The 25,453-nt window shown below is 41.8% G+C and overlaps 1 protein-coding gene across 1 annotated transcript in view; it reads left to right on the top strand.

The window, feature by feature from the left end:
- grin2ab (glutamate receptor, ionotropic, N-methyl D-aspartate 2A, b) overlaps positions 1-25,453 on the top strand; it is a 62,459-nt gene that overhangs the window by 23,517 nt on the left and 13,489 nt on the right. The window contains exons 3-8 of the mRNA XM_028408259.1: positions 15,870-16,036; positions 16,153-16,287; positions 16,381-16,480; positions 17,630-17,835; positions 21,212-21,326; positions 21,419-21,621. Of these exons, the coding sequence (XP_028264060.1) occupies positions 15,870-16,036; positions 16,153-16,287; positions 16,381-16,480; positions 17,630-17,835; positions 21,212-21,326; positions 21,419-21,621 (926 nt within the window). The remainder of the gene's footprint in view (positions 1-15,869; positions 16,037-16,152; positions 16,288-16,380; positions 16,481-17,629; positions 17,836-21,211; positions 21,327-21,418; positions 21,622-25,453) is intronic.

Below are 25,453 nucleotides of genomic sequence, written 5' to 3'. Positions count from 1 at the left end.
TTTAAATTAAAACACTGTATGTTTGGTAGTTCATTTGTAACCTTAATTAAGCATAAACGAGCTTGGCTCTCTGTCTATTCTTCATATTTTATCTGTATGGAAAATGAAGAAAGTGGAACAATCAACTCAAATGTCATCTGATAACAGCAATCCAGTTTGAAGTGACATCACTATAATCTCAATAATGGGTTTCCTGTGTAGCAGCCAGCAGATTGTCATTGCACATGTTCTGGAGGAGTGTGAGATTTTGACTTCAAAAATCAGCGTTATTTTTTTTTATATAGGTGTGTACGTGTTCTCCTTTGCTGAGCTGAATTTTATTTTCCAGGTTTTTTTTTTCTTCTTTTTTTTATGTGTGGATCAGAAATGATCAGGACATTTTACATTAGGTCTATGAGCAGAGATTCTTTATCCTGTGTGAACGATCCATGAAATTACACTCAGAGCAAAACGAATCCAGTTTGACTAGTGTAGAGTTTGACAAGACTCGGTTCTTCTGCAAGGGCCAATGTAGCCCTGGTACAAGTAAATACTGGCAGATTGGCGCGAGGAAGGGCTAATGCAGGTGCCAAGTGGAGTGTTAAGTGCTAGCCATGTGATGCGGGCCTATGGCTCCTGTTGCTGTAATGAGAGCGGCTCGTTCTCAGTCTCTGCTGCTAATTGCCTTAATTGAGAGAATAACCTACATCTGAGAGAGGCTTTGGTGGATCAGCAGAACAGCTGGCAAACCTGCAGAAGGTAGGGAAGGGAGAGGTGGTTTAAAAAGGGGATGGAATTGAACGAACGAGGGACAAATTAAATACAATAAATAGAAAAATGTAGATAGTCTGACTTTGACCAGATTGTTAAAATAAACTTTCTAAAGCATGACAGCTCCTATTATTGTTTCAAGTTCTTTTATGTGAATACACATGCTTGGTTACACACTTCATGATTTTTGGACCCAATGAAGCAGCAAATGCACCATCAAAGTGAAATTTAACCAGTGGAATAAAAGTGAGGGGGAGAGGGTGAAAAAAGCAAAGAGATAAGGAGGGAGGAGGGGGAGGAAGCGGAGGGAGGCGGAGGTGGAAGAGGCAGTGACATCATGCTTTTAGAGCAGAGGCCGGCCCTCAGGCCAGCACCGAATACACTCCTAACAGTCTTGTGTACTTCCCTAAGACTGAATTATTGAACACACTTCTGATGGAGAGACTGACTGTGACTGTGTGTGTCTGCATGTCTGGCTGCTGCTGTGCATGTGTGCATGGATGAAAGTGCATGAATGCATTTGTCTAGAGAGCAAGAGGGAGGACTATAAGTTCCTCTGTGTGCATGTGTCTGAATACAACTTTTCTTTATTTTTGTGCAAGAGTGTAGGAGAGAGAGGCTGCTTGGAGTCACTGAATGGGCCTGTGATGTGTGTGGGTGGCTGCTCGGTTTACGTGCGTGTGGTGAAGTGTGCACACACGTCTGTCAAGTCTGTTAAAGTTAATGTGCATTTTCTGTGTTCAGTGCATTTTTGTTCTTTTTCAAAATAAAAAAAAATGAAATGGTGCTCAATCAGTCCTTTTTCACCCCTCAGTCTCACCAGACTGTGTGTCAGTGTTCCTCCTCCAACCGCTCACACACTATAACACACTCACACAATACAGCACACTGACTCCCTCACTCTGTGTTTCAGATTTTAAGCCGCAGTTCTCTTCTGAGTGCCCCCATTTCTTATTTTTGTGTGTGCTGGTGTGTGGTCTGTGTACTTTTTCCTCTGTGCATGTGAGTGTGTGGTTTTTGCCAGCATGTGTGTGTTATGTGTGTGTGGACAGTGAGTGTTAGGGTTTGATCCTGTGCTAATGATCTCCCAGTGGCTCAAACTTCTGTAAAGTGTGTTGAGCAGGAAGAGAGATAGAGAGGGCAGGCACAGAGATGAGGGAGGAGAGGATGTGAAGCTGAAGAGAACAGTGCCTGATCATCATCATCACCATCCTTGTCATCACTAACCGTGCAGTACACACTCACTCTTGCTGCTCTTTGAGCGTAACCCCCCCACTTCAAGTCTCCAGCAGCACACACCTATTTGGATCGACAGAGTTCTTTACTCAAGCCACACTGGCAGAGTCTGCTGCATCAAACTGGCTGGTGACAGAAGGATGGAAGGAGGGGTGGATGGATAGACAGATGGATATAGAGAGCCAGCATGTGATGTGTGTCATACTCACACTCTACTCAGCAACCGCATGCACATAAGGAAACGTCAGCCACAGACAGTCAGATATTGAAACTGACGTTTTTCTCTTGTTTCTTTTTATTGAATGTCATACGGAGGGGGTTTCTTGCATATCTCTCTCTCTCCTTCTTTATGTCTGTCACTCTTTCCCTCGCTCTGCCTCCCCCTCCCACTCTCCCTGTCAACTCTCAGTTCATCTTCTAGCTTACATGGACTGTAATGCACTTTTGTGTTCTGAATGTGTTAGCACTTCCTCTACTTCCTGCCACTCTCCAAGTCTTGCCTTACCTCTCTCCTCAGCTCCCTCCCCATCTGTAGAAGATCTGTCTCACTAATAGGAGGCCTGGTAAATTAGCCCTTCTATCCTTCCTCTCTATTGCTCCTGTCTCCTCCCTTCTTCTCTCATCTCTCTTTCCGAGCGTGCGCTGCCCAATAGCACACCCACATAAACAGGCATAAAAATACATACAAGTACAGATTTGCCTCATTTGTGTGTCTGTCTGTTTGTCTTCAGCTTGGGCTCTGGCTAATAGGGCGTAGTAGGTAATGGCAGCCATAGCCTATTATCTCTGCTCTGCTGTCTAATAGCCACTGGCTTTAAGCATCTGCCATGTAGCTGCTCTAACCCCCCCAGTGGACACTTTGGGGGAAGTTAGCTCATACACTGACAGACACACACAAACACATGTACAATCTACCCCTACAGATGCACAGCAGAGATAACATACACACTGCCAAAAGTAATTTGTGCATGTGTGAGTGTGTCTGCACGTGTGGGTGTATTTGTGGTTATCACCACATCTAACACACCGTGCCCTGGCATTCAGTATGCTCTCTTTTCCCTTGGGGAGCACTGGCTGCCTTTAATTAGTAAAGGAAATAGATTTACTTATCTGATCTTTGACACGCTGGCCACACGTGTGTGCACATACACACACACACACACAAGCATCTGCACTCAACCACGCAGCATATCGACACCTATCCATTACAAGTGTGGTGGAATGCCAGAGTGGGAAGCAAACACATTGTGTGTGTTCAGGCATGTGCGTGTGTATGTGCTAGGGAGAAATGAATCTGCTTCCATCTGTAGACTGGCCATTGATTTGCCATGGTAACGGTGGCTGGTGACTGTCGTGTGAACAAAAGCGATGAGAATCAGTGGCTGGAATGGAAGGGGAAGGAGAAAGGAGATGGGGAACAAGGGGAATAGAGGAAAGGAGTGCTGGTATTAAACTGGAGGAGGTGAACTCACGTGGGGATGGACTCAGTGAAAGGTAGAAGAGGAGAGTTGGGGGGGTGGATTAATGTGTGTTAGCCTGTTGCTGCCTCAACTAAATGTGGCAACGAGATTTTTATGTGTGTATTTGTGAAAGAGAGTGTGTGCACAGTAGTGTTGTGGGAGTGTTTTTGGTATAAAAAGGCTTACACAGACCTGAGTAAGGCTTATATATAATGAATGAATCCCCCTTCAGCTACCGTTTTTCTTTCCTCTGCAGAATTAGCGATTTGTCTAACCCCCCCTCCTTTTCCCTCAAACAATCTCTACAAAAACCCCTTCACTACTTTCCAGCATTCCTCCCAGAATCCACCCCGCACCCAACCGACATACCCCCTGGATGCCTGTGTCATTATATAAACTTATTCTGTGGTATTTAGTAAACATAATGCCTTGGCTGTCAACAACTTACTTAAGAAACACTGGGCTAATGTAATTTTAACCAAAATGGGGGATAAACCAGTGTTTTAGTATTCAGCAGGCCCTGCAGCACTTCTTTAAAAACAGAAAGACAAATCCTCTGTGAGTTGTCTAATTAATCTTCTGGCTGTTGGTATTCCTACACTAGCCAGGTCCCTTTGCATTGCAGTGGCACTGGACAAGTGCCCTGACCCCAACCCCGGCTGGCCATCCTGTTCTCATACCTGCGGCACTTGGCCTGCTTAGCATGGTCCAGCAATCAGCGCTGAGGTAGTCAGCCGGGACGGGCTGACTCACAGCATGCTGCCATTTTTACACCAGGCCTAAGGTTTCTAAAGTCCAACAGAGTCACCATCAGTGGGCTGGGAGAGAGAACGCGAGAGAGTAAAAGAGAGAGTGGGATTTTTTTTCACCCAAAGGCACTTCAGCTATAAATATCAAACTGGCAATTCTTTGATTTGCCAATGAAGGCTGCCAGAGCAGGGAGGAGGAGGCAGGGTCTTGCTCAGTTCTTGAGCTGTTTAAATTCATTCACCGATGGGGGAAGAGGGGCACTCTGAGGGAGGAATAGGGTTGGCTTTGTCATTTATTTTCCATGTAGGGGGATGAAATAACATTAACATCTCTTTCTCTCTGAAGCTCTATAAGTCAAACAGTTATTATTACTCAAACGGTGGCGGTGGAGCACGCGCGCACCATATATAGACACACATCCCATTTTTTTTCCCTGCCACACATATGCCGGTGTGTACGTGGCTGTCAGAGCCTGGACAGACACTTCAGTTTTAATAAAGCAGAGGCCTTTCAGTACTCTGGCGGATCCTGCTGTAATCTCTCCTAAACAGGTGTTGTGATTAGCCTCTGCCGTGAGCAGCATTCTGACACTTGGATAGGCAGGGCCAACCATGCACACAACCATCAGCTACCACTCAGGAGACGGATTTAACCACCGGTGCTTGGCAAGCGTACTCCTGCCCTCAGTACAATGTGCTTTGTTGAAGTTCTCCTGGAAATTAATTTCCCTTTCCTGCTGTCAAATAATTATGTCATTTCTTTACAATATTTCTGACTTTTTGTGTGCTGATGCAGCAGCCGGTGTGATAGAGTCAGGACTGCAGAGCGCCTCGTGATTTATTGAGGACAGCTGATGGATTATTTTGGGGAACGCAAGGAATATGTTTAAAAGCTATACCAAAAGGCCTGACCTCCAGTGTGTGTGTGTGTGTGTGTGTGTGTTATTTATCAGCAGATTATAATATCCTGTAAGTATTGAGTAGTAAACATCCAGGACTACATTTTGAATAGTCTGCAGTATTAAAAAAGAGCAGCTACTCAGCTTGCTTTGCAGTCCCAATTAGGAGAAGTATTTGTCCTGAGAACATCTGCGTTAGAAAGTTTTGCTAATTAAATCAAAATGTTGTAATAAGAGCCTGTTTGTGTTTCACAGTCGCAACCTAAAAAGTAGACTGTTTCCATATTTTACTTCTTTTACAGCACACTTTGCTCAGCAATAGTCATTGTGTATTTGTTATTTTTCTCCCTTTCATTGAAAACAACATGAATGATCAAAAATTAACACACAAAATTATGTAAATATAGATTTTTTTAACCTTATCTTCTTCAGAAAGAAATTATTTTAACAGCAACCTAGTTGTAACGAATGAATATTCAGTTGTACATCAACATTTATCAAAGTTAATTGTTACCAAAGACACAACTTTGGTTGTTTGACGCTTGCAGAGGACATCAACAGCCACAGAGTAAACAGAAGCTTGTGCTGGTGGTTGTGTGGAGGAAAGATATCCTACCTGCTTCAATCACTCCCTGTATCTCTGGCACATTAGCAAAAGTGTCACACAGGATTAATAAATCACTAATCTGTTAATCTCATCATGCAGTAGGGACTGATAATTTGTTTCTGCTTCACCAAAAAAACAAAACTATAAAAAAAAATCTCAACTGACATGTTGTGAGAAAAGAAATATATTACATGGGTGTGATGGATGATGGTACGTTTTTCAAGGCAGCAATATGTCTCCAAGCTGTTTTTAATGGATTTTTGAAAACAAATGCGAGTTTATGACTTGCCTTAGATAATTGAGGTAAACCTGCAGTAGAACAGAGTGCATTAGTTTCTGACTGCAGAACATCCAGCAGTGAGTTCAGACTTTCTGTGGCCTTTAATGATGTTGAGAAAAAAGTTAAATTACATTGAAAATACACCAAAATGCTCAAGGCAGCACATTCTTGATACAAATTAAGTGTGAGATGAGAGGTAAATTATTTTGCTGTGGAACCAGAAACATAACTGAACTGTTTTTAATGTAACCACAGCTGAATGCATAAAGTATAAATTGACACTTTTTATGTGGATGTCCAATCAGCGTTGATAGTAATTGTGGTCAATTAAAGCAATGAATTCTTCTGGGCATGCTGCATTGAGTTGCCTTGCTTGCACAGCTGCTAATGGGATGCCAGGATGCAGTTGCTAGGAATGGCTCATTACCAGTTTCTCATGTCTAATACTGCAACCTTTAGTATCTGCCGATACTGATTCCAATCCAGTACCATCTTTTTTAAGCAACAAAGTTGTTAATACAATGCTCAAATAAAGGGAAAAGAACACAATGTAACTCCAAGTCAGTCACTCTTCTGTGAAATCAGCCTGTCCAGTTAGGATCAACACTGATTGTGAATCAATTTCAGCTGCTGTTGTGCAAATGGAACAGACAACAGGTGGAAATGAGAGGCAGTTATCAAGACAGCCCTATAAAGGAGAGGTTCTGCAGGTGCTGACCACAGACCATTTCTCTGCTCTCATCCTTTCTGCCTGATGTTTGATCCCTTTTGCATTTTGTCAGTGCTCTCACCCCTAGAGGTAGCATGAGGCGGTGTCTACAACCATTGACAGTAAAAACTATGGACAGAGCTTCCGTGACGTCACCCGTTTGTTTCTGAAGAGTCTCAGTGGGAGGTTCCGGGACGTGATGACCGCCGCCATGTTGGCAGCGTCACGTCAATTAAAACTCCGAATATGGACAAAGAGGGGGAGCACGAGCGGGGTTTAGGGGGGTGGGCGATCGTGGAAGCAGGAAACTCACGCTGTGATACGTCAACTGTCTGTCACTCAAGCGGCAACGCCCATAATTAGGCGTAATTTTAAGTCCGAATACAATTGAAACAAGTGAGTTGTAAAAAAATTCACCCCCGTACAACTGACACATCTGAGACCACAGCGATTTTTTGTACCAGGCTGTAAACATGTTCTTTTCTGCTGTGAAATCGGCCATTTTAACATGGGAGTCTATGGGAAATGACTCGCTTTTGGAGCCAACCCCCAGCTGTTGCAGCGTGAATTACAAGTTTTGACACTTCCGCATGGGCTTCCACTTTGAGCCCCGAAGGTTGCCGCTTGTCTACAACCCACAAAGTTGCTCAGGTAGTGCAGGTCATGCAGGATGGCACATCAATGCGAGCTGTGGCAAGAAGGTTTACTGTGTCTGTCAGCACAGTGTCCAGAGCATGGAGGAGATACCAGGAGACGTGAAGGGGGCCGTAGGAGGGCAACAACCCAGCAGCAGGACCGCTACCTCCTCCTCTGTGCAAGGAGGAACAGGAGGAGCACTGCCAGAGCCCTGCAACATGACCTCCAGCAGGCCACTAATATGCATGTTTCTACTCAAACTGTTAGAAACAGGCTCCATGAGGGTGGTATGAGGGCCCGACGTCCACAAGTGGGGCTTGTGCTTACAGCCCAACACCGTGCAAGGTGATTGACATTAGCCAGAGAACCCCAAGATTGGCAGATTCACCATTGGTGCCCTGTGCTCTTCATGGATGAGAGCAGGTTCACACTGAGCACATGTGACAGACCTGCAACATCCTCCAGCATGACCGGTTTAGTGGTGGGTCAGTAATGGTGTGGGGAGACATTTCTTTAGAGTGACTGCCATTAGGTACCAGGATGAGATCCTCAGACCCATTGTGAGAACATATGCTGGTGTAGTGGGACCTGGGTTCCTTCTGTTGTATGACAATGCTAGGCCTCATGTGGCTGAAGTGTGTCAGCAGTTCCTGCATGATGATTGATGCTATGGACTGGCCTGCCCGTTCCCCAGACCTGAATCCAATCCAGCACATCTGGGACATCATGTCTCGTTCCATCCACCAATGCCACATTGCACCACAGACTGTCCAGGAGTTGACTGATGCTTTAATCCAGGTCTGGGAGGAGATCCCTCAGGACAACATCTGCCGCCTCATCAGGAGCATTACCAGGCATTGTAGGGAGGTCATACAGGCATGTGGAGGCCACACACACTGCTGAGCCTCATTTTGACTTTGTCTTGAGACATTTCCACTCAAGTTGGATCAGCCTGTAATGTGGTGTTCCACTTTTATTTTGAGTATGGTTCCAAATCCAGATAATAAGTGGGTTAACATGGGATAATAATTTTTAATTTACATTGATCATTTTTATGTTTTTTTTTTTTTTTTTTTTACACTATGTAATGTGTAATGTGTATTATATTTATTGAGTACACTTTTTTACCTGGCATTTAAACAACATGTTCAAACTGTGAAACAAACATGCTATTCCCTAAAAGAAGAGGGGGGGGGGGGATTTGTGACTTGGACACTTTTCTCTATACAATAAATGTAAGAAACACAAATAAGTATAACAAAATACATATTTACACATTATGATTACTTCATTTCTTATTGTCATTATATATATTATTTTTCAGATGGTTCCAGATGCTCCAGGTAATTTCCCACAGATTTGTCCCACAATGGGCAAATTGCGTTTTTGCAACAGCACAGTTACAGCAAGCAAAAGATAAGAAAAGCTATATACATAATAAAATGAACTACCGATATTATGCAATACAATCAAAAAAGAGTTTACAGATTAACAATTACTGCACAGATGAGTGGAGGTAGAAGTGGTTTGTAGAAAACTGTACATAGTGCATCAAAAGAACAAATAAGTAATTTAGTGTGGTGTGTGAATATTGCACCTATCAACCACCAATCCAGCTGTTCATCTGTGGAAAAACCTTCTGCCAGTGACTCTGAAACAGCATCTCAGTCTATAATCTTTTCTTATTCTTTCAGAAATACTCGCACTGTAAATGTCTCTTTTGTCCCTGCAATAGTTGTGTGGCAAAAGTTGAAAAATGAAGCTGCGCTACATGAAAGAAGCGCTGTTTACTGTGAGCGTCTGAGAGCGAGCTCCCCTGTTCATCCGGAACGTCTTCGACGTAACTTCCGGGTTAGCGTAACAAAACATAGCACCGCTAATAAGTCAAATAAAAGTTTCCAGTAAGAAATAACAGTGAATAACAGTGTATAACAGGGGTATGCAGAACAATGCACCTTCCGGCTGAGATAACAGCCCGCTACGCGTCTATTATTGTGTTCAGAGCCGCTTTTCAGATGTGTAGACGACTCAGCTAGTTAGTGGAGATACTTCTCTTGTCTTCAGAAGACATCTTTGATACATCACGTCAGAGGCACAAGGCTCTACAATTGGATATTTGAGCCCCTTGTGATATCGCTCGATGGTCCGATTGGACACTGACTTGCCCGTAGAATAATACAGCCGGGTTAGGTCACACAGACATGCCTGAAGTGTCCTCTTTTCGAGGAAAGAAACAGAACGTCTCTAGCTATTACTTTCCTAATGTATGAGCGACTTTGTAAGACATATGCTCTCATGTCGTATACGACGTGGTCAACTCCGAAATAATCAAGATAATAATAATACATAAAATATTGCCGCAAATTATAGGGGGGCTTTGGATTATTTTAGGGAGGCTGAAGCCCCCCTAAAATAGGGCTAGCAACGTCTACGTGTATTGCTAAACACATAATCTAAATTACACTGTATCTTAGTAGCAAAAAGCCATGCACTGGTCCAAATGTTTTTATAACAACTCATTCAAGGTTGTCACCACCACATCCTGTCATATTAATTTGTTGTCTAAACAATTTGTAGGTGATTTGCTGCTCATCTTTTTCAGTTTTATCTTTGGGTTTTATCTTGAAGAATGTCTGCAACACACTTCAAGTGAGGAGTAAAACCTTCCTGCATTGTCAGGCACACACAGGCTCCCTCTGGGTTGGCTTCCTTCAACAAAAAACAGCCCACACTGAAATTCATGGCAGCAGAATGATTCAGTTTCTGTTGGCATCAGAGAGAAATTTGAGCAAAGGCACCACCAGTTCCTGTTTGCTCCCAGCAGCTGAGTTTCTGGATTGTGACCGCTGGCCATATCCTCTTGCACAGCTGATGTAGCTTTATCTTTATCTTTCTTTTTGCTGCATTTCTAAAGCTGTGTTCTGTAGAAATGATAATCATGAGTCAGCCAATGCATTTTGAAAAAGATCATTGACGATAACATTGTCTGCAGTCCCCATAGAGATGTGATTTTCATCGTTGGAAACATAATTAATAATATTCATTAAATAAAATAAAAGCTCCAAACATTTGGATCAGTGTAGAAGACAAAAGTATAGCTTGTTATTCTGATAACAACAGATTTATGAAGCAGAAACTGAAACAGTGTTGTTGTTCATACGACATCCATTCTTTAAATTTACATAGAAATAGGCTTGAACATTTCATATTGAATTTCCAGGAATATAAAGTAGGGTCATACATCTCATCTTTAATGGTTTGAATTTCCCTGTTTGAATTTTTCAATACAATATAATGTTGTCCAATATTAGAAACTCCCTTTTTAAAAACTGAAATATAAATAAATTTAAGTCAACTTTGTTCAGATGCCAACATTCAAGATGAAAACAATCCTTCAGGCCAGCAGTGGCATGAGTAGGAAAGTACAACTGATTAGATCTAAAACTGACCTTTTCCTAGTCCTATAATCTGTGGAAGAGAACAGTACATCTTGAAATGTTGGATATTTGTGGGGACATCAGACAGCACAAATTCACATTTGTTTGTTTTTTTTCAATTGTGACCTCTTTATGCCCTCTGCTTTAAAAAAAAAATCATAATTACAGCCTTCCTCACTGCTGTAGTTCTCCCCATCCTTGAAGGGCTGCAGTAACTATTTATAACTCTGTATAACTCCGTAGTAAAATAACATCAAACCATTTAAACTTTTTGTGGAGAAAGTGTTTGGTTGTAGAAGGAAAATGTGTTTTAAGTGTCAGGAGACATGCTGTGTTCCAGGCCCATATTACATTCTGCGGTTTTGCAGTAACGCTGTGTGCTTTGTCAGTCCGAGGCTGTGCTGCTGTCCATTACATGCTCCTCTGAGTTAGTGGTGAGACCTAATGCTTCACCAGTCTGAGCTAGGCTACGCTAGCTTGGGGGCTCTGTGCTGTGTTAAATGCTATTCTGTGTTTGCCTGGGGAGTGTGAGACTGTTAAATACTACAGTAGACTTTAGCATTGGGACTTACCTCTTGTTAAATAGTAAAGTAGTCTTTGTTAGCAATGGGAGCCAATGTCTGCCAGCTAAATGCTATAGTTCTCTGTCAATCCTGGGAATGTAGAAAGTCAATGTTGGGTTAGTGGATGTGGGCTTTGGGACCTGTCTCTGCCTTCTAAAAGTGACGAGCTTTCAGTGCTTAAGGGACCGCTGCTTGTTAGCTTTGGAGGGACCCGTCTTTACATTCAGTTGGTGTCAAGAGAATTTTTGATGCTATGTCTCTGTTATAGAGGTTGTCGACTTCACTGTCCCTGTTCATAGCTTTCAGTAGTGTTCAAAGAATGATGTTTGATGTTGCATGTGAGACTCTTGTGCTCATAAATCTGTTATTTGTGGGTATAGTGAAGTCAGAGTCCAAATACAGAAATCACGTGTGTAGAATAAAACATGCTGCAAATACCTCCTAAGCTGCAACATACCCAGCTCTGCTTGTATTCCTTGGCTGTGTTTCTTTCACTGGTCAACTGACAACTTCCTCTCCTAGGCTATCCTAGGTGTTTGTTTGTAAGTGGATTTTCTGAGCTAATTCTTTGTTAGCGGATGGATTTAGAGCGTGTGTTTGTTAGCGCTTGGGCTTGCAGAACATCTGCTGTGCATTTACGGAGAATTACACTGCAGCACAAAATGCGTCTTGTTTACCAGTGTAGCTGTTTAGTGCAGTTTTAAAGACTCCTGTTTCATGTGCCCACCTTTCATCCTCCTAACATAATAACCTGCAGTGTTTAATTAATTCTAATTACACTGATAAGGTAAACATTGCGAAGACAGTAGTTTATGGGAAAACAGCTCTACTGTACTCCCGGAGGTGACCTTCACTGCTCAGGATTGTGTAGCAAATACTGTCTACTTCCGGTTTGTACTGTACTCTTCAGTTGTTGTGTTGTATTTAGCTTTAGTACTCTTGTGTATCATGGGGCCCTTTGTGTTTACTCTATAAGCCTTGTTCACAAGCACAAATTTGACCTCCTACATCAGGGGAAAGCACTGGTGTAATTAGTGATACCAACAATGGCTCCATTGAATTTAAATAATCCCGTATTATCAGTCCCACTGAACCAGTGTACACAATAGCAGTGTTCTGCCACTTTAATTCTAATCATAACACAGCAGTCATTAATGTGGTGTATTTCTTCCTTGCTTCTCTTGCTTTGACGTTGCACTGTCCTCCCATAAAAAGGGCAAGCTGGCAGAATAAACTGCATCGTAAGCTACATTCTTTATCCCACAAATTGTTGCTTATTAAATAATATCTTAAAAATTCCATGTGAAAGTTGTCTTGCTTCTTTAATGAGACACCTTCTTTTGGACATGACATATCAATGTCTGTAACATGCTCAGTGACTGAAACACCAGGTCTTTATGAAGCTATGTGCCACCCCTATGTGTTTGTGTGGACTATTCCTGTTACATGGAATAGTCCACACATCCTGGTATGGGAGCTCCCCTGCCTCTGTGGCTCTTTTCGTCTGCGTATGACCCTCGAAGCTGCTGTGAGCTTCACTTTGTTAACAGAATATATTTTGCCATGCTAGTTTGTTTGCACTTTTGTGCAGGCTTAAGTGGGATGGTACTGTACTTAGCAGCATCAGGGGGCCATACTTTGTCAGGCCAACTTAATGTAGCTGCTCCATCCTAACTGACCTACTGCATTAATTATTAATATAGCACATTGCTGGCCTCATCATCATCCTCCTCCTTACCCCCATCTCTTTCTCATTATTCTGCATACTTGCCACATCCTCCTCTTTTGTGCTGCCATATGTCTCTCAGCCTCACTTCACTTAGTGTCCCTTAGAATTTGGTTGCAGAGTTCTCGTTTCATCCGCCTTCACTGCTCCACCCCTCCTGCCAGTGCCCAAACAACTCCCTCTTCCTGTGATTTCTAGAAATGTGTCAGTTTGTCCCTCATTAGCCTAAATCTGTACAGCTCCCACATTCATATTTTCTTAATCTGATTACTGTAAACAAAATGAAATTTGACATGAACTACTATGTGTGTGTAAAAGGGGGGAGGAGAATAAATGAGAAATTGTCTTGGTTTTGATGGTGTATTATTCATTGGTACTCTAGCTGGCTCATGGGTAAAGCCATTTTTAGGGGTCTTTGTGCATCTCCACATGTGTACCGTATGCTGTGTGTGTGTGTGCCTGCACGTGGATGGATGCGAAACTGTACATGAAGTTCACTGTATTTGTATAATTAATGTACAATGTCATCAGTGAATCTCTAGGTATGTGGGTTATAATGCAGAAATACATTTATGATGTGTGTCTGTGTATGCGCACGTGGTATATTTGTGCATTATTCATGTGTGCAGCTTCTTGGTGAACATGTGTGATTTGATGAGAAGATGCAGGTCTGTGTCAACCTCTTTTTTTATCCTCTCCTCTCCTCTCCTCTCCTTCTCCTCTCCCCTCCCCTCTGTAAATATTAAACATGTTAACAGCATGTTTTGAACATGCATGACATATAGCACCGCCTCAGCCTCCCCCTCTTCATCTTATCACCATGTAAGGACATCTGTGTATGTGCACCTACAGTATGTCTCCTCCCATAAAATTGTAAGGGTCTACTTTTAATAACCAGGGGCTTCTTACATCAAACGAATCCTGAAACTCAAAAAGAGAAAAGGAAAAAAGCAACAAGTCATCAAACACGTATTTGCATGACAGTAATGAAGAGGGAGATGTGACAATTAATATATGACACACTTTGTGTGCAGTCATGTGCACCAGGGTTGAGTCACTTTTGACGTCAGCTTTAGATTTTATTTGAGGACGTTTTGGCACATCTGCTTTCTACACTCCAAACACTTACCAGACCAAGTGTGTGAAATTTCCGAAACTGTTTTCTTCTGCCCACAAACTTGGGCACATTAATGGGGGCAACATCAATCAGGTGAATGACTGTCTGACAGCATATAGTGTTCCAAGATTTCACCAATACTTTAATTACTTCAGTCATAATCAGGGTAGAACTATCCAAACTACAATAATAGAACCTAATAATAAAACCAAACTCTTGTTATTATTATTATTATTAAGTTGCTTGGTGTGTGTGTGTGTGTACATCTGTACACTTGTGTAAAAATGTGTTTGTGTGTTGCTGTTATCTGAGGATGTGCCTGTAGCCACTCAGAAGGACAGTTTATCCTTTTTTTCTATTCTATACCGGAGCAAAGTATAAAGCCACACACACACAGGCAAAGATGAAAACAGTGATATAGGTCTTTTTGAACTACAATTTCATCCTCTCTCTCCCACTTTTCTTCCTTTTTTGTTGCAGAGTATGGAGGGGAGTTAAATCTCTGCGGGGCCTGCTTTATGTATGTGATGGCCGGAGATTTTTGTTAAACTAAGGGGCAAGAGTGTAAGGTTATATAGAGCACACACACACACACCTACAGCGGAGGCAAGTGAAGACAGTGGCTGACAGCTGATTTTTTACGTGTGTTTAGGAGAGCTTTGATGTTTAGTGTGTTGCTGAAGGGCTGTTAGAGCATGTACGTGTGCACATGGTCTTCGTGTGTAAAATGGCGATAAGGTTTAATGTCTCAGTTTTCCTTCTTCTTCTCTCACTCTCCTACTGCAGCAGGTATCTCAATCTCACTCACAAGACTGGAACTTTTGTTCTCCCTCTCCCCCCCTCAGCCTTTCCTTTTTCTCCCATATGCTCCTCCTCCTCCCTCTCTCCTCGCATCTCTCTGGTGGACGGGCTGCATTGCTGTCTATTTGTTGTGTCCCTAGGGGAAAACTCAGATTACACTTTATGCAAACATACATTCTGCAATCATTAGCAACTTATTTCACACTCACTTTGGGTTTCATTCCGCCTAATAGCTGCTTTGGTTTTGGTCGTGCTCACTGCTGCTGCTTCCTCTCACACTGGTTTCCTTCTAATGCTGAGACTAAATGATTTAACTGCGCATGGCGCTGTGAATTAATGCTGTAAAACTGTGAACATTGGGATTCACAGTTAACAGAAGATGTCTTATGATTTCAAATGAGACAGCTATAAAATAACTTCACATTATTTACATTACATATACATTTGTAATCATGTCACTAATACAGCACCTACAACACATGTCAGCAGGTACAGCATCTGTATTTGACTCAATTACCTTTCAAGACTACACACGGCTGTTTGTTATATGGGCAGAGTGCTGAAGTGAATCCAACCTGTGAGTTATGAGGCAGTTATCTCCAACCATTAGGCCTCCCTGTTGCTGGCAGTCACTCTCTGGCAGTGCAGTCTCACTTGTTGACTGAATCTCTCTCTCTCTCTCTTTCCCATTTTCCCTCTCCGACACTCTCTCTTATACCCCCCCCCCCCTTCTCGGACCGCCTGACTGATTGCAAAATTGAAAATGGTTCTAATTCTATCAGGCTTCTTTGAGTCTGATTTGCACTCTCAGACTGCAGAGCTTGTTTTTTTTTCTTGTCGACAATTAATTCAGTTACTCAAGACAAATCTGCTGACTGCTGCTGCTGCTGTCGTTTCAGGATGAGAAGTCCACGTTCTTCCAGTTCGGTGCGGCCCTGCAGCAGGAAGCTCTGCTCATGCTCGCTATCATGGAGGAGTACGACTGGCACGTTTTTTCCATCGTCACTTCCAAGTTCCCCGGGTACCAGAGCTTTATCAGCACACTAAGAATAACTGTGGATCACAGGTAATGAACCCATACTCCCCTCACAGACGTACACAAATTCACTTCATCCTTAACCTTTATTTATGGCGGCTGACAAGAATAAGCACCTTGGATTATTTAATGGTGTATTGTTACAGCTTTGTGCGCTGGGACCTGCAGAGTGTGGTGACTCTGGATGCTGTAGATGGCGACCCAAACTCTAAATCACATATTGCCCTCAAGAGGATTCAGAGTCCTGTTATACTGCTGTATTGCTCCAAGGATGAGGCTGTGTGAGTGTTTTGAGTCATTTTCCTGTGTCATTTCTGTTTCTTTATCTTATGCTGAAGACTTTCAGCAGCGGATTTGTCTCTTCCCTCTGACAGGTATATACTGGAGGAAGCTCGCTCCCTGGGCCTGATAGGAGCTGGTTACATCTGGATTGTGTCCAGTCTCACCACCGGCAACCCAGAATTTACCCCTGAGGTACTAAGCCCCCATATGTGGAAACAGGTGGCTGCCTATGAGAGGCTTGAGAAGACGAGCAGTGTGTTTGATTCGAGGATGTTACAGATCATCTGCTACCTGTTCTACATGTCTCCTCTTGTTTATTTTTTAACCACTAATAGGAAATACAGCATTAAAGGAAAATAGGAAATACATGAAAGCTTATTTGAATTTTTGGGTGAGATGAGAATGGATATTAGTCTCATATCTTTTTATAAAAGGGAGCTCCTTTGAAGTGGGGTTGTATGAGGCACTTATGAGTCTGTTTCCTGATTCACAATAACAGCAAGACATGCTAATAACGTTTCCCCTGGTTCCAGCTAACCTAACCTAACCATCTCTTTGCTCTAGCTTCATATTTACTCTTACTGCTACTACGGAAAGCTCTCAGTGTGTGTCCACATCAGAAATAGATAAACTAATGTTAAGATGTGTGGAGATAGATCATGGTGCCTGAGGAACTACTCCATGTCATGTTTTTTACACTGCTTTGTTTAAACTCTGTCAGTGCTAAACATCATTTGTCTAACCTCAAAGACTTCACAATTTGCTTTGCAAATTTTGACAGTGAGGTACCCATCATCCTAAAATAATATTTAATTAATTATTTAATGTATTATGAGCTCCAATGTATCCGGAGTTTGTTTACCTTTACTCAAAAACCTCTCAAATGTTTATTTACCTTCCGCTCTTGTGTATTATTCTTCTTGACTCAAACGCTTTTTTATGTCTCAAGTTTTCTTGAATCAAAAGTCTGATTCTACAGTTGGTGCCAATTTAAAACATAAAATCTGCAGCATCATTCGGGGGACTGACAGATTGCTGCGCCAATACTTTTTGATGTTTGTTCATTTTTGTTTAGAGATAAACTTTGTACTATTTAGTCTGTCACTTTCTTTATTGTGACAGTTATAAGATGTATACAGCACCTGAATGAGCATTTCAGTTTATACACACAGTCTGTTCACACCTATTTCATTTCAAGATGGTACTTGGAACCACTAAATCATTTTGCTTGACACCTCTGAGCGATACATATGGATGTTTAAAGTTGGGGTAAAATAAGGTCAAATTGATCCTTACATGCCATATGTGCAGTTTCTCAGATCTCATCTCCTTTCCTCTCAGATGTTTCCCTTGGGTATGATCTCTGTGTCCTATGACGACTGGGAGTACCCGCTGGAGACGCGGGTGCGGGACGGGGTGGGCATCATTTCTACTGCAGCCACCTCCATGCTGCGAGAGAGAGGAGAGCTGCCAGAGGCCCAGAGCAGCTGCTACAGCACAGCATCAGACAGGAGCCCGGGGAAGCTCCCACCTAGTGCCCTGCGCAGGTGTGTGTGTGTGCGTGTGTGTATATTTGTGATTGTGTGAGGGGAGACCAAGGTCTAGGGACTTGCATAACTCTGTTTCTCTTTGTAGCGGAGTGTTCAGCAGCCTTACATAACTCTTTTTAATGCACTAATGAGAGGGCTGGTGGGGAGAAAGGGAGCAGAGATGACAGCATTGTTAAACACTGTGACGTCTAATGACATTTAACACTGTTAGCTGTTGTGTACATGGCTGCTCGGTGTATGAGCTCACTCTGCCTCCATAATCAGGATACAAAGAATTGATCTTTAGGCAGGCCTTTGTGTTGTTGTTGCGCTGCGGTAACTACAGACTTCGCTTGTGTGTGTGTGTGTACCTTGCTTCACATCAAGACAGTCATTAAGTCAGGATTAAAGCTGACTTTACCAGGTTTGTTCTCCCTCTCTGTTCCCTGGTTTTATGGCTCTGTGGGTGGCACATATAATGTACGTCAGTAGGTGTGTATATGTGTGTGTTCTTCCTCTATGATGAGGATGTAGTCAGTTCATTCAAACAGAGGCGGAGGACAAAGGGTCACACACAGACACATATGCATGCAGAGAACAAATGTAAATGTACAGCCCTGCGGCTGTGCTGCTTCCTGTCAGGGTTTTTTTTGGTGTCATATTGTGACTGCCTCTTGAATATGAGGGCATGCAGTGACTAAAATGTGATTATAAATTCAGAAGTCTATATAAGACTAACAAAAATCATGAAGGTCACATGGCCTTGCACTGCACATCTGCCATGACTTATGTGTTTCCTCATTAGAATTAGAAGCACAGTGAGATTTTCCACCATGGTGGCTTTATTATTCCACTTTTCTCTCTTCCTAGCCTGTTACAACATATATCAAAGCATATACAATACTGCCGTTGTTGACAGGTTGATCCAATAAAACTCAGACCTCAATAGGAGCTCGAACCTTTTTTTGCAGCAGTCTTATTCGCTCTGTCAGAGGTGCCTCATTTGTCTCACTAACTTATTAGATAGAATTTGCATATTTGTCAAAACAACTGCAGCCAGTTTTTGTGATAATAAACTGACAGGTTAGATTTCCCTACCCTGATTTGGAAGTGGTGAGGCTGTGATCAGAATCCTGCATACATTAGTCTAGATGCAATCTTGCCGCAGTGTGCATATAAACAACGTGAGGTAGAGAGGAATAGGACAACATAATCTGGCACTTAAAAGACACTATCAAACCCGTCAGATTCTCTGTCATTCTTGCCAGACATGAATTAGGATCTTAGAGTCTAGTTCAGTTTGTTTAGTCTCCACAATGGTACAGGTTTTTTTTTTGTACCGAGGTTTGTCCTTGTAGTAAATTTCAAAGAGTTATTCTTTTTGATGGAACCAGCGTACCATGCAAACCCCTAAGCTGTCACTTTTTTTCTGAAAAGATGCTCCCTGCCATAATACAGAATTTGGAAAGAGCCTCCTTTTCTTCTGTATTCATATTTTTATAAACGTGTTCACACAATGGCTACCCAGGAATTTCAGCTAATAGAACGGAGCTAACAGAAAAATTGTTCCCTACACGGTAACAGCAGGAGCCACATTTTCAAACATCGCATTTACTCTTGAAAGGATTTCATATATTTCTGTGAAGCAGCCGCTACTTAAACCCTCACTGAATGTCTGGTCAATGCAAATAATTTTGTATCAGAATCTGCTGAACCCCTTTATCATGCAGCTGTACATTTTGAATTACCAACATCACATGGGATCATGAAATAAGTATATAAATATTAATAGATGAAGAGGATCTGCATATTGTACATACTTAAAAAAAAACACACACACACAGCAGCCTCATCCATTTAGATCAAAACCTTTTTTTTTTCTCAAAAATAATAATAAGAAAAAATGGAAATAGGAGGAGACAGCAGCTTCCCAGAATAGACTACAACAGAGTTTCCGCTATATGTATTCAGCCGAGGCAATGCTCTGTGACAAGGGCATCACCTGCTGCACCACAAAGATTTTGCAAACACAAATATATATATTTATCCTGATGTGCCGCTCATAGTCAGAATCACTTATGACAAAAGGCAGGTTCACCGACAGAGCTCAGACCTGCCCCTTATGTGTATCTGTAAAGGTTTATATTCCATTATTTGTGTTTACAGGGACCTTTTATTTACTCGGTGTGAGTGGAGCCTCTACTGAGAAAGCACAGGCTTGTTTCCAAGTGTTTGTAAAAAGACATGATTAATGCGGCTCTCTCTAATCCACTGTCCGACAACAATATTTATGTGTGTCAACTCTAATACCCCTCCTGCAGATGAGACAACATAAAAACCCACCTGTTTGAACTGGAGTGTAATTATCATAGTTTGAACCTGCAGGGTGCATGCTAAACAGCACTCACATTATTCTCTTTATGCATCTTGACAACCCTGTCGTAATATTGGAGTTTATGCATGATTCCTTTGTGGCCCCGTGCCCTGCTCAGCTCACCTTAAAAAGTACAAGTGCTGTGTAGTTTCTGCTTTTGATGCCTGTGATACAAGATGTGAGTCGAAAATTTGTTTAGACTCAACAGTAAAAACGCTGTTTAGAGAAATGGTGCAGAATTAAAAAAATGTTTATAAAGCAGACATTTGAATCATTCTGTTTTAGTTGATATTTCAGTGGTAAACATCACCAACAAATTGCGTAGACGTGGTGTCAAAATAAATCCAACTATTTCTAATAAAACAGGACACGAGGCACAGAAGAAAAAGGGGTTGTCTGGTTTTGGGCTGTTGCCGTCCCTCTTGTGATTCGCTCTTTTCAGTAAACTTCCTTAGACAGCTCTTTCCTGCACCCAGTGGAAATTCATGCTATTATCCCAGTCCTAACACTCACAACATCCTTGCTTTCTGAAAATTGTTTTACTGGAGAGATAGAGAGAGAGAGTGTATTCTCAATCCCATATCACTGTGTGTTATACTGGTTCATTTACTCCTCTCTACTGCTTCACTTTAGTGAGTGCGTAAATGTTTCAGCAAAGGATCTGTTTGCGTATGCAGGATAGCTGTAGTGAGTAAGCGAGTGAGGGCAGCCTTGTTGCACCGGTGACTTGTCTTTCAGGCATATATCTGTGGAGAAATCAATGCAGAATGTTGATGGGAGAGATATGTGGCCTCTGACTCTTCCTCCTCCTACACACAAACAGATACACATACACACTCAGGCATGCAAGCACACGCAGTGGGTGAAGACAGCATTGATTTGAAGAGGATACTCTTGCAGTAATTACAGAGTGCTTAACTTGTTATTTCACATGTATCTGCTCTTGTGCTCACATACAAACACTCAAACAGATGCAAAATAACTGCTTCCTACTCTCTTTTTTCCCCCTGTTTGTTTCAGACACATGATGCATGTGTGGAATGAAGGGAGAGATTTATCCTTTACTCCAGATGGTTACCAGGCAAACCCCAAATTGGTTGTCATCGTCCTGAACAGTCAACGGAAGTGGGAGAAGGTAACAAATAAATAGCACGCAAATTAAAAAAAACAAACCTCCTAATTAAGATGACTGCTTCTGATACCGTGTGTGTTTGTGCGCGCACACAGATGGGCCGCTGGGAGAATGGGACGCTGTCGTTGATGTTCCCAGTGTGGCCAAGATATAACTCCTACGGAGACGAGGATGCCGATGAAAACCACCTTTCCATCGTCACTCTGGAGGAGAAGCCTTTTGTCATTGTGGACAATGTTGACATCCTCACCGGCACCTGCATGAGAAACTCTGTGCCCTGCCGCAAACATGTCAAAAAGTAAGTGCCCACACACTGCTGGTGAACAAATACACCCACGTCTCACTGCCTACCCACTACTCACATGAAATCAAGAGCCATTTGATAGGCAAACTAGGCCAGAGCTGGAGGTGTTTGTTTTTAGAATATGTTAAATCTCTGTTGGATGAAGGTGGTGTTAGCAACTGTTACTTGATCTCAGGAAGGCATTTGACTGATCTCACTTTAGTCCATATTCCATATATTCTGTCATGAGTAGAATCGCATCTTTCTAACCGTGTTTCAATCCGTCTGACAGCATAATTGTCAATCTGCTGCCCTTTGCTCTTCCACTTTTCTTCTACAAGGATCCATACTGGGCCCACTCAGTTTTACTTTATATAATAATGACTCACCATCTGTTTGTCCTCAACACTGAAATCCAAATGTATGTAGCTTGCAGTGTAATAATGCACATTGTAAAACTGGAACAGGATTTAATGCTTAACTCACCAACAATTTCTTTGTAGTCCATTTTTTTCTGTAATGTGGTCTTTATCAGTGTTTTGTATGAGAAAAAAACACACATAGGCAGACTGGTTCTCATTTGGATTATAGTTAATCAGCTGTGTCATTATTAATAATTAATCGGTCCGTGTTGCTGTCAGTTCACTAATGCCAGTCTGTCGGTGTGTTTGATTTTAGTTTGTGCCACCACAGTAATTGCGAATGCAGTGTAGTAGTTGTAGTGTAAGTTTTATTGTTGAATTAGTTCAGTGTGATTTAGTGCTGTTTGTTTTTTATTTTTTGCAAATGCTAATTACTAATGCTGCTTATTGTTTTTCTCTGAAATGCATATTGTTTGTGTACATTAGCATGCATCCCATGAATGCTTGCATGTTTGTATAAATATTTTAGGCATGTATATATTTTTAAACATTAATTTACATTATAATTTTCATGAAAGATGATAAACAACATGTGTCACAAAACAAGAAAAGGTGTGTACATTACACCTACACATCAGGGGCAGTGGAAGTGGTAATGTCAAAATCACAATAGTTTTAATCATTTAAATTCAAGCTTTTAAAGTTTGGTTTCAAAAGTCTCTGACAAAATTTAGTGTTTTGTTGAATTTAGTTTTAGGAAAAATGTTTTCATCAGTGTATAATCACCTACAACTACAAAGAGCACCTTTATTTCTGTGTTGGATGGAGGCAGTCTTAAGGAGCCTGCTATGTTATGCTGCCATGTTTCCCAGAATGGGAAACCAAACACTGATGTTGAAGTGATGACCACCCTATATTCTCCTATGTGCTTGAAGTAATACGTTGTTTCAAGCAGTCACCTCATCATCAGATGGCGCTAGAGCCAACAAACTGGTCTGTTAAGTATGGGCCTCCACAATAAATTAGCTTGAGGCTTAAGACAATAATCAAATACGAAAATAATCATTCGCAGCCCTACATTTTGGAACATAAATGCTTGTTGACTGCTCTGAATGTATAGGAAGATAACATTCACCCTTTGGCACACTCTGGAGAAACCACAGTCATCTATCAAAGCCAGTGCCGTTCAAGTATCCCTGTAACAAAAAAAACGCCTGCAGCCAGCACCTGGAGACAGATAATGAAAAGATGTTTCATGCGGGAAACAGCCCAACCTTTTGTCATCTCCCATCTGGACTTGTGCAACTCCCACCAAGCCCGGCGTTTAAAGTATTCTGTTCATCAGCTACAAACCTTCCAGAGCGCTGCAGCCTGCCCTGTCGTCAACCTCCCCAAGTTCTCCTTTGTCGCCCATCGCCTCCCCAACCCTCCAGCCCCCCGTCCTCCCTATTGGCCGCCGGTGGCTGTTCAAATTCTGAATTCTGGTCTTGGCATTCAATGCTCCCCTGGGAGTTGTGCGCCCATATCTGCAGGCTATGGTGTATCCAGCTTGTTGTCTGTGCACTGCTGCAACTGGCCACTTAGCTGCTGCACTCCCTGCGGCTGCTTCGTCATCATTTCACCTGGCCTTGACTCCTCTTTCTGATGCTCCCCAGTAATGAAATGTCCTTCCCACTCCAGACGGGACATTTCTTCTGTTGTTAAAAAAAAAAAAAAAAAAAACTCTTTTCCTTGAACATCCCCATTTTCCACATCCACACTCAGCACCTTCTGTTTCAGAAGCATCTCTCATACCTGTTTACCCACAGTAGATTTTTCTCTTCTCATTTTAGCATATGGTTATCAGACATCTTATTTGGATCCCAGCAATATCTTCTTATCTGTCTTATCTGTCAGCAGTCTTGATAACAGCATGAACTAATGGAATGTAAAGTTTCACAGATTCATCTACGCAGTTAATTTACATGAATATATACAGTTCTCTTCTACCTCACTGCACATGTTACATCTTCTTTGCAGCAACAATACACATATATTGATTATTAAAATATATATGCTTTATATATTTTGCTATTATGTACACAAACACATTATGTTTGTCAAGATAAAAAGCCTTAAGCAAAGCACTTTGTCATTGAGTGTGTCCACTATTCAGTGACTGCATCTTTTAGTGGCTGCATTTGTAAGGCCGATTGTGTCACAGTTCATATGAGGCTAAGAAAGTTGTCCTTTTTTACCCTCATCATAAACCTTCTAGTCCCTGTCCTAGCAATGGTTACATTTATTTTTCTAAGAAAAGAAAAATCCTGGAGTGTGTATCCATTAGAATTGTCCCTGCAAAAGTAAAACTTTAATCATACGGTGTATTTATATTCTTCAGATAAGTTCAGTGTGTTTCCACATGCATGACGTATGCTTTTAAAAGTCAGCCTAGCAGAAGAGCCTTTTTTTTAACAGCAGCCCGTCAAGCAATACAATGGACGTTTCTCTTTGAAGGCACTTAAAAGGCATTACTGCAGTGGCTGAAATATGTTGCAGTTATTCTTGTGTGTGTAAACAATGCAGAGATTTCTTTGTGAAAGTAAAACTTTCTGAAAGAAACTTCTCCTGGGTGATTTGACATTGTGGGTTTTGCTCCAATTATCTGCATATGGACAGCTCGGTATGAGTCCGTGCATGACAATACAAGCCAGCCTTTTCTTTTTTCTTTTTTTTTTTTTACTCTTTGCTAATTTCTGCAATTTAGCTTACGTCTGAGCTCATCTGTACACAGCCAGAGATAGAAATCATAATTGGTGCAGGTTTATTTGTCACTGGCTCAGTTCTGTGTCTGTGCTCCTCACTGATCAGGAGCTACAGGACAGACACAACCAAAAAACCAGAAAGAATTGTCCTCCTGACTGACAGCGTTGTTGCCATGAATCCAATGAAAATCAACATTTCAACCAGACAACAGGAAATAGTTAAAAGCGTTGCTGATAGTCATTAGGGCAGAATAGCATAGAATAAGAAGGAATAGGACTGTCATTGCTGTGTGCACAGTAAAAAGAAAACTCCCCTGCAATTACTGTCTTTGAAGATTTATTTTGTTATTATTTTCCTTCATACTATAAGCCTTTATTTCAGATGGACTCGAATAAAACAGACGGGAGACGCCTAGAGAAAGAGATGCATCATACACAACCAACTGAGAGTAGCAACACTGTAGGCATGCACAATTAGATGACTGAATCACCTCTCATGGAAAGTTTAACTTGTGACCTGACCCATCATTTCTCAGCATTCCTCCAAAGTGATTGCAGATAGTAGCAGTCTGAGTGAGGGGCGAGAGCATTAGTCTCTTCTGGGGTCTTCATTTACATGAGTCCAGCCATCCATGTGTCCATACGTACATACACCCAGCCATTCATCAAGTGCTACGTTTACTCAGTTACTACTTTATTTTCACTGTATAGCTGCAACGTGAATCCAGCAGATGTACTGTA

Source organism: Parambassis ranga, chromosome 1 (assembly GCF_900634625.1).
Source record: "Parambassis ranga chromosome 1, fParRan2.1, whole genome shotgun sequence".
Classification (NCBI taxonomy): domain Eukaryota; kingdom Metazoa; phylum Chordata; class Actinopteri; family Ambassidae; genus Parambassis; species Parambassis ranga.
Note: the sequence above shows the minus strand (reverse complement) of the source record. Positions and strands in the feature narration are given on the sequence as shown.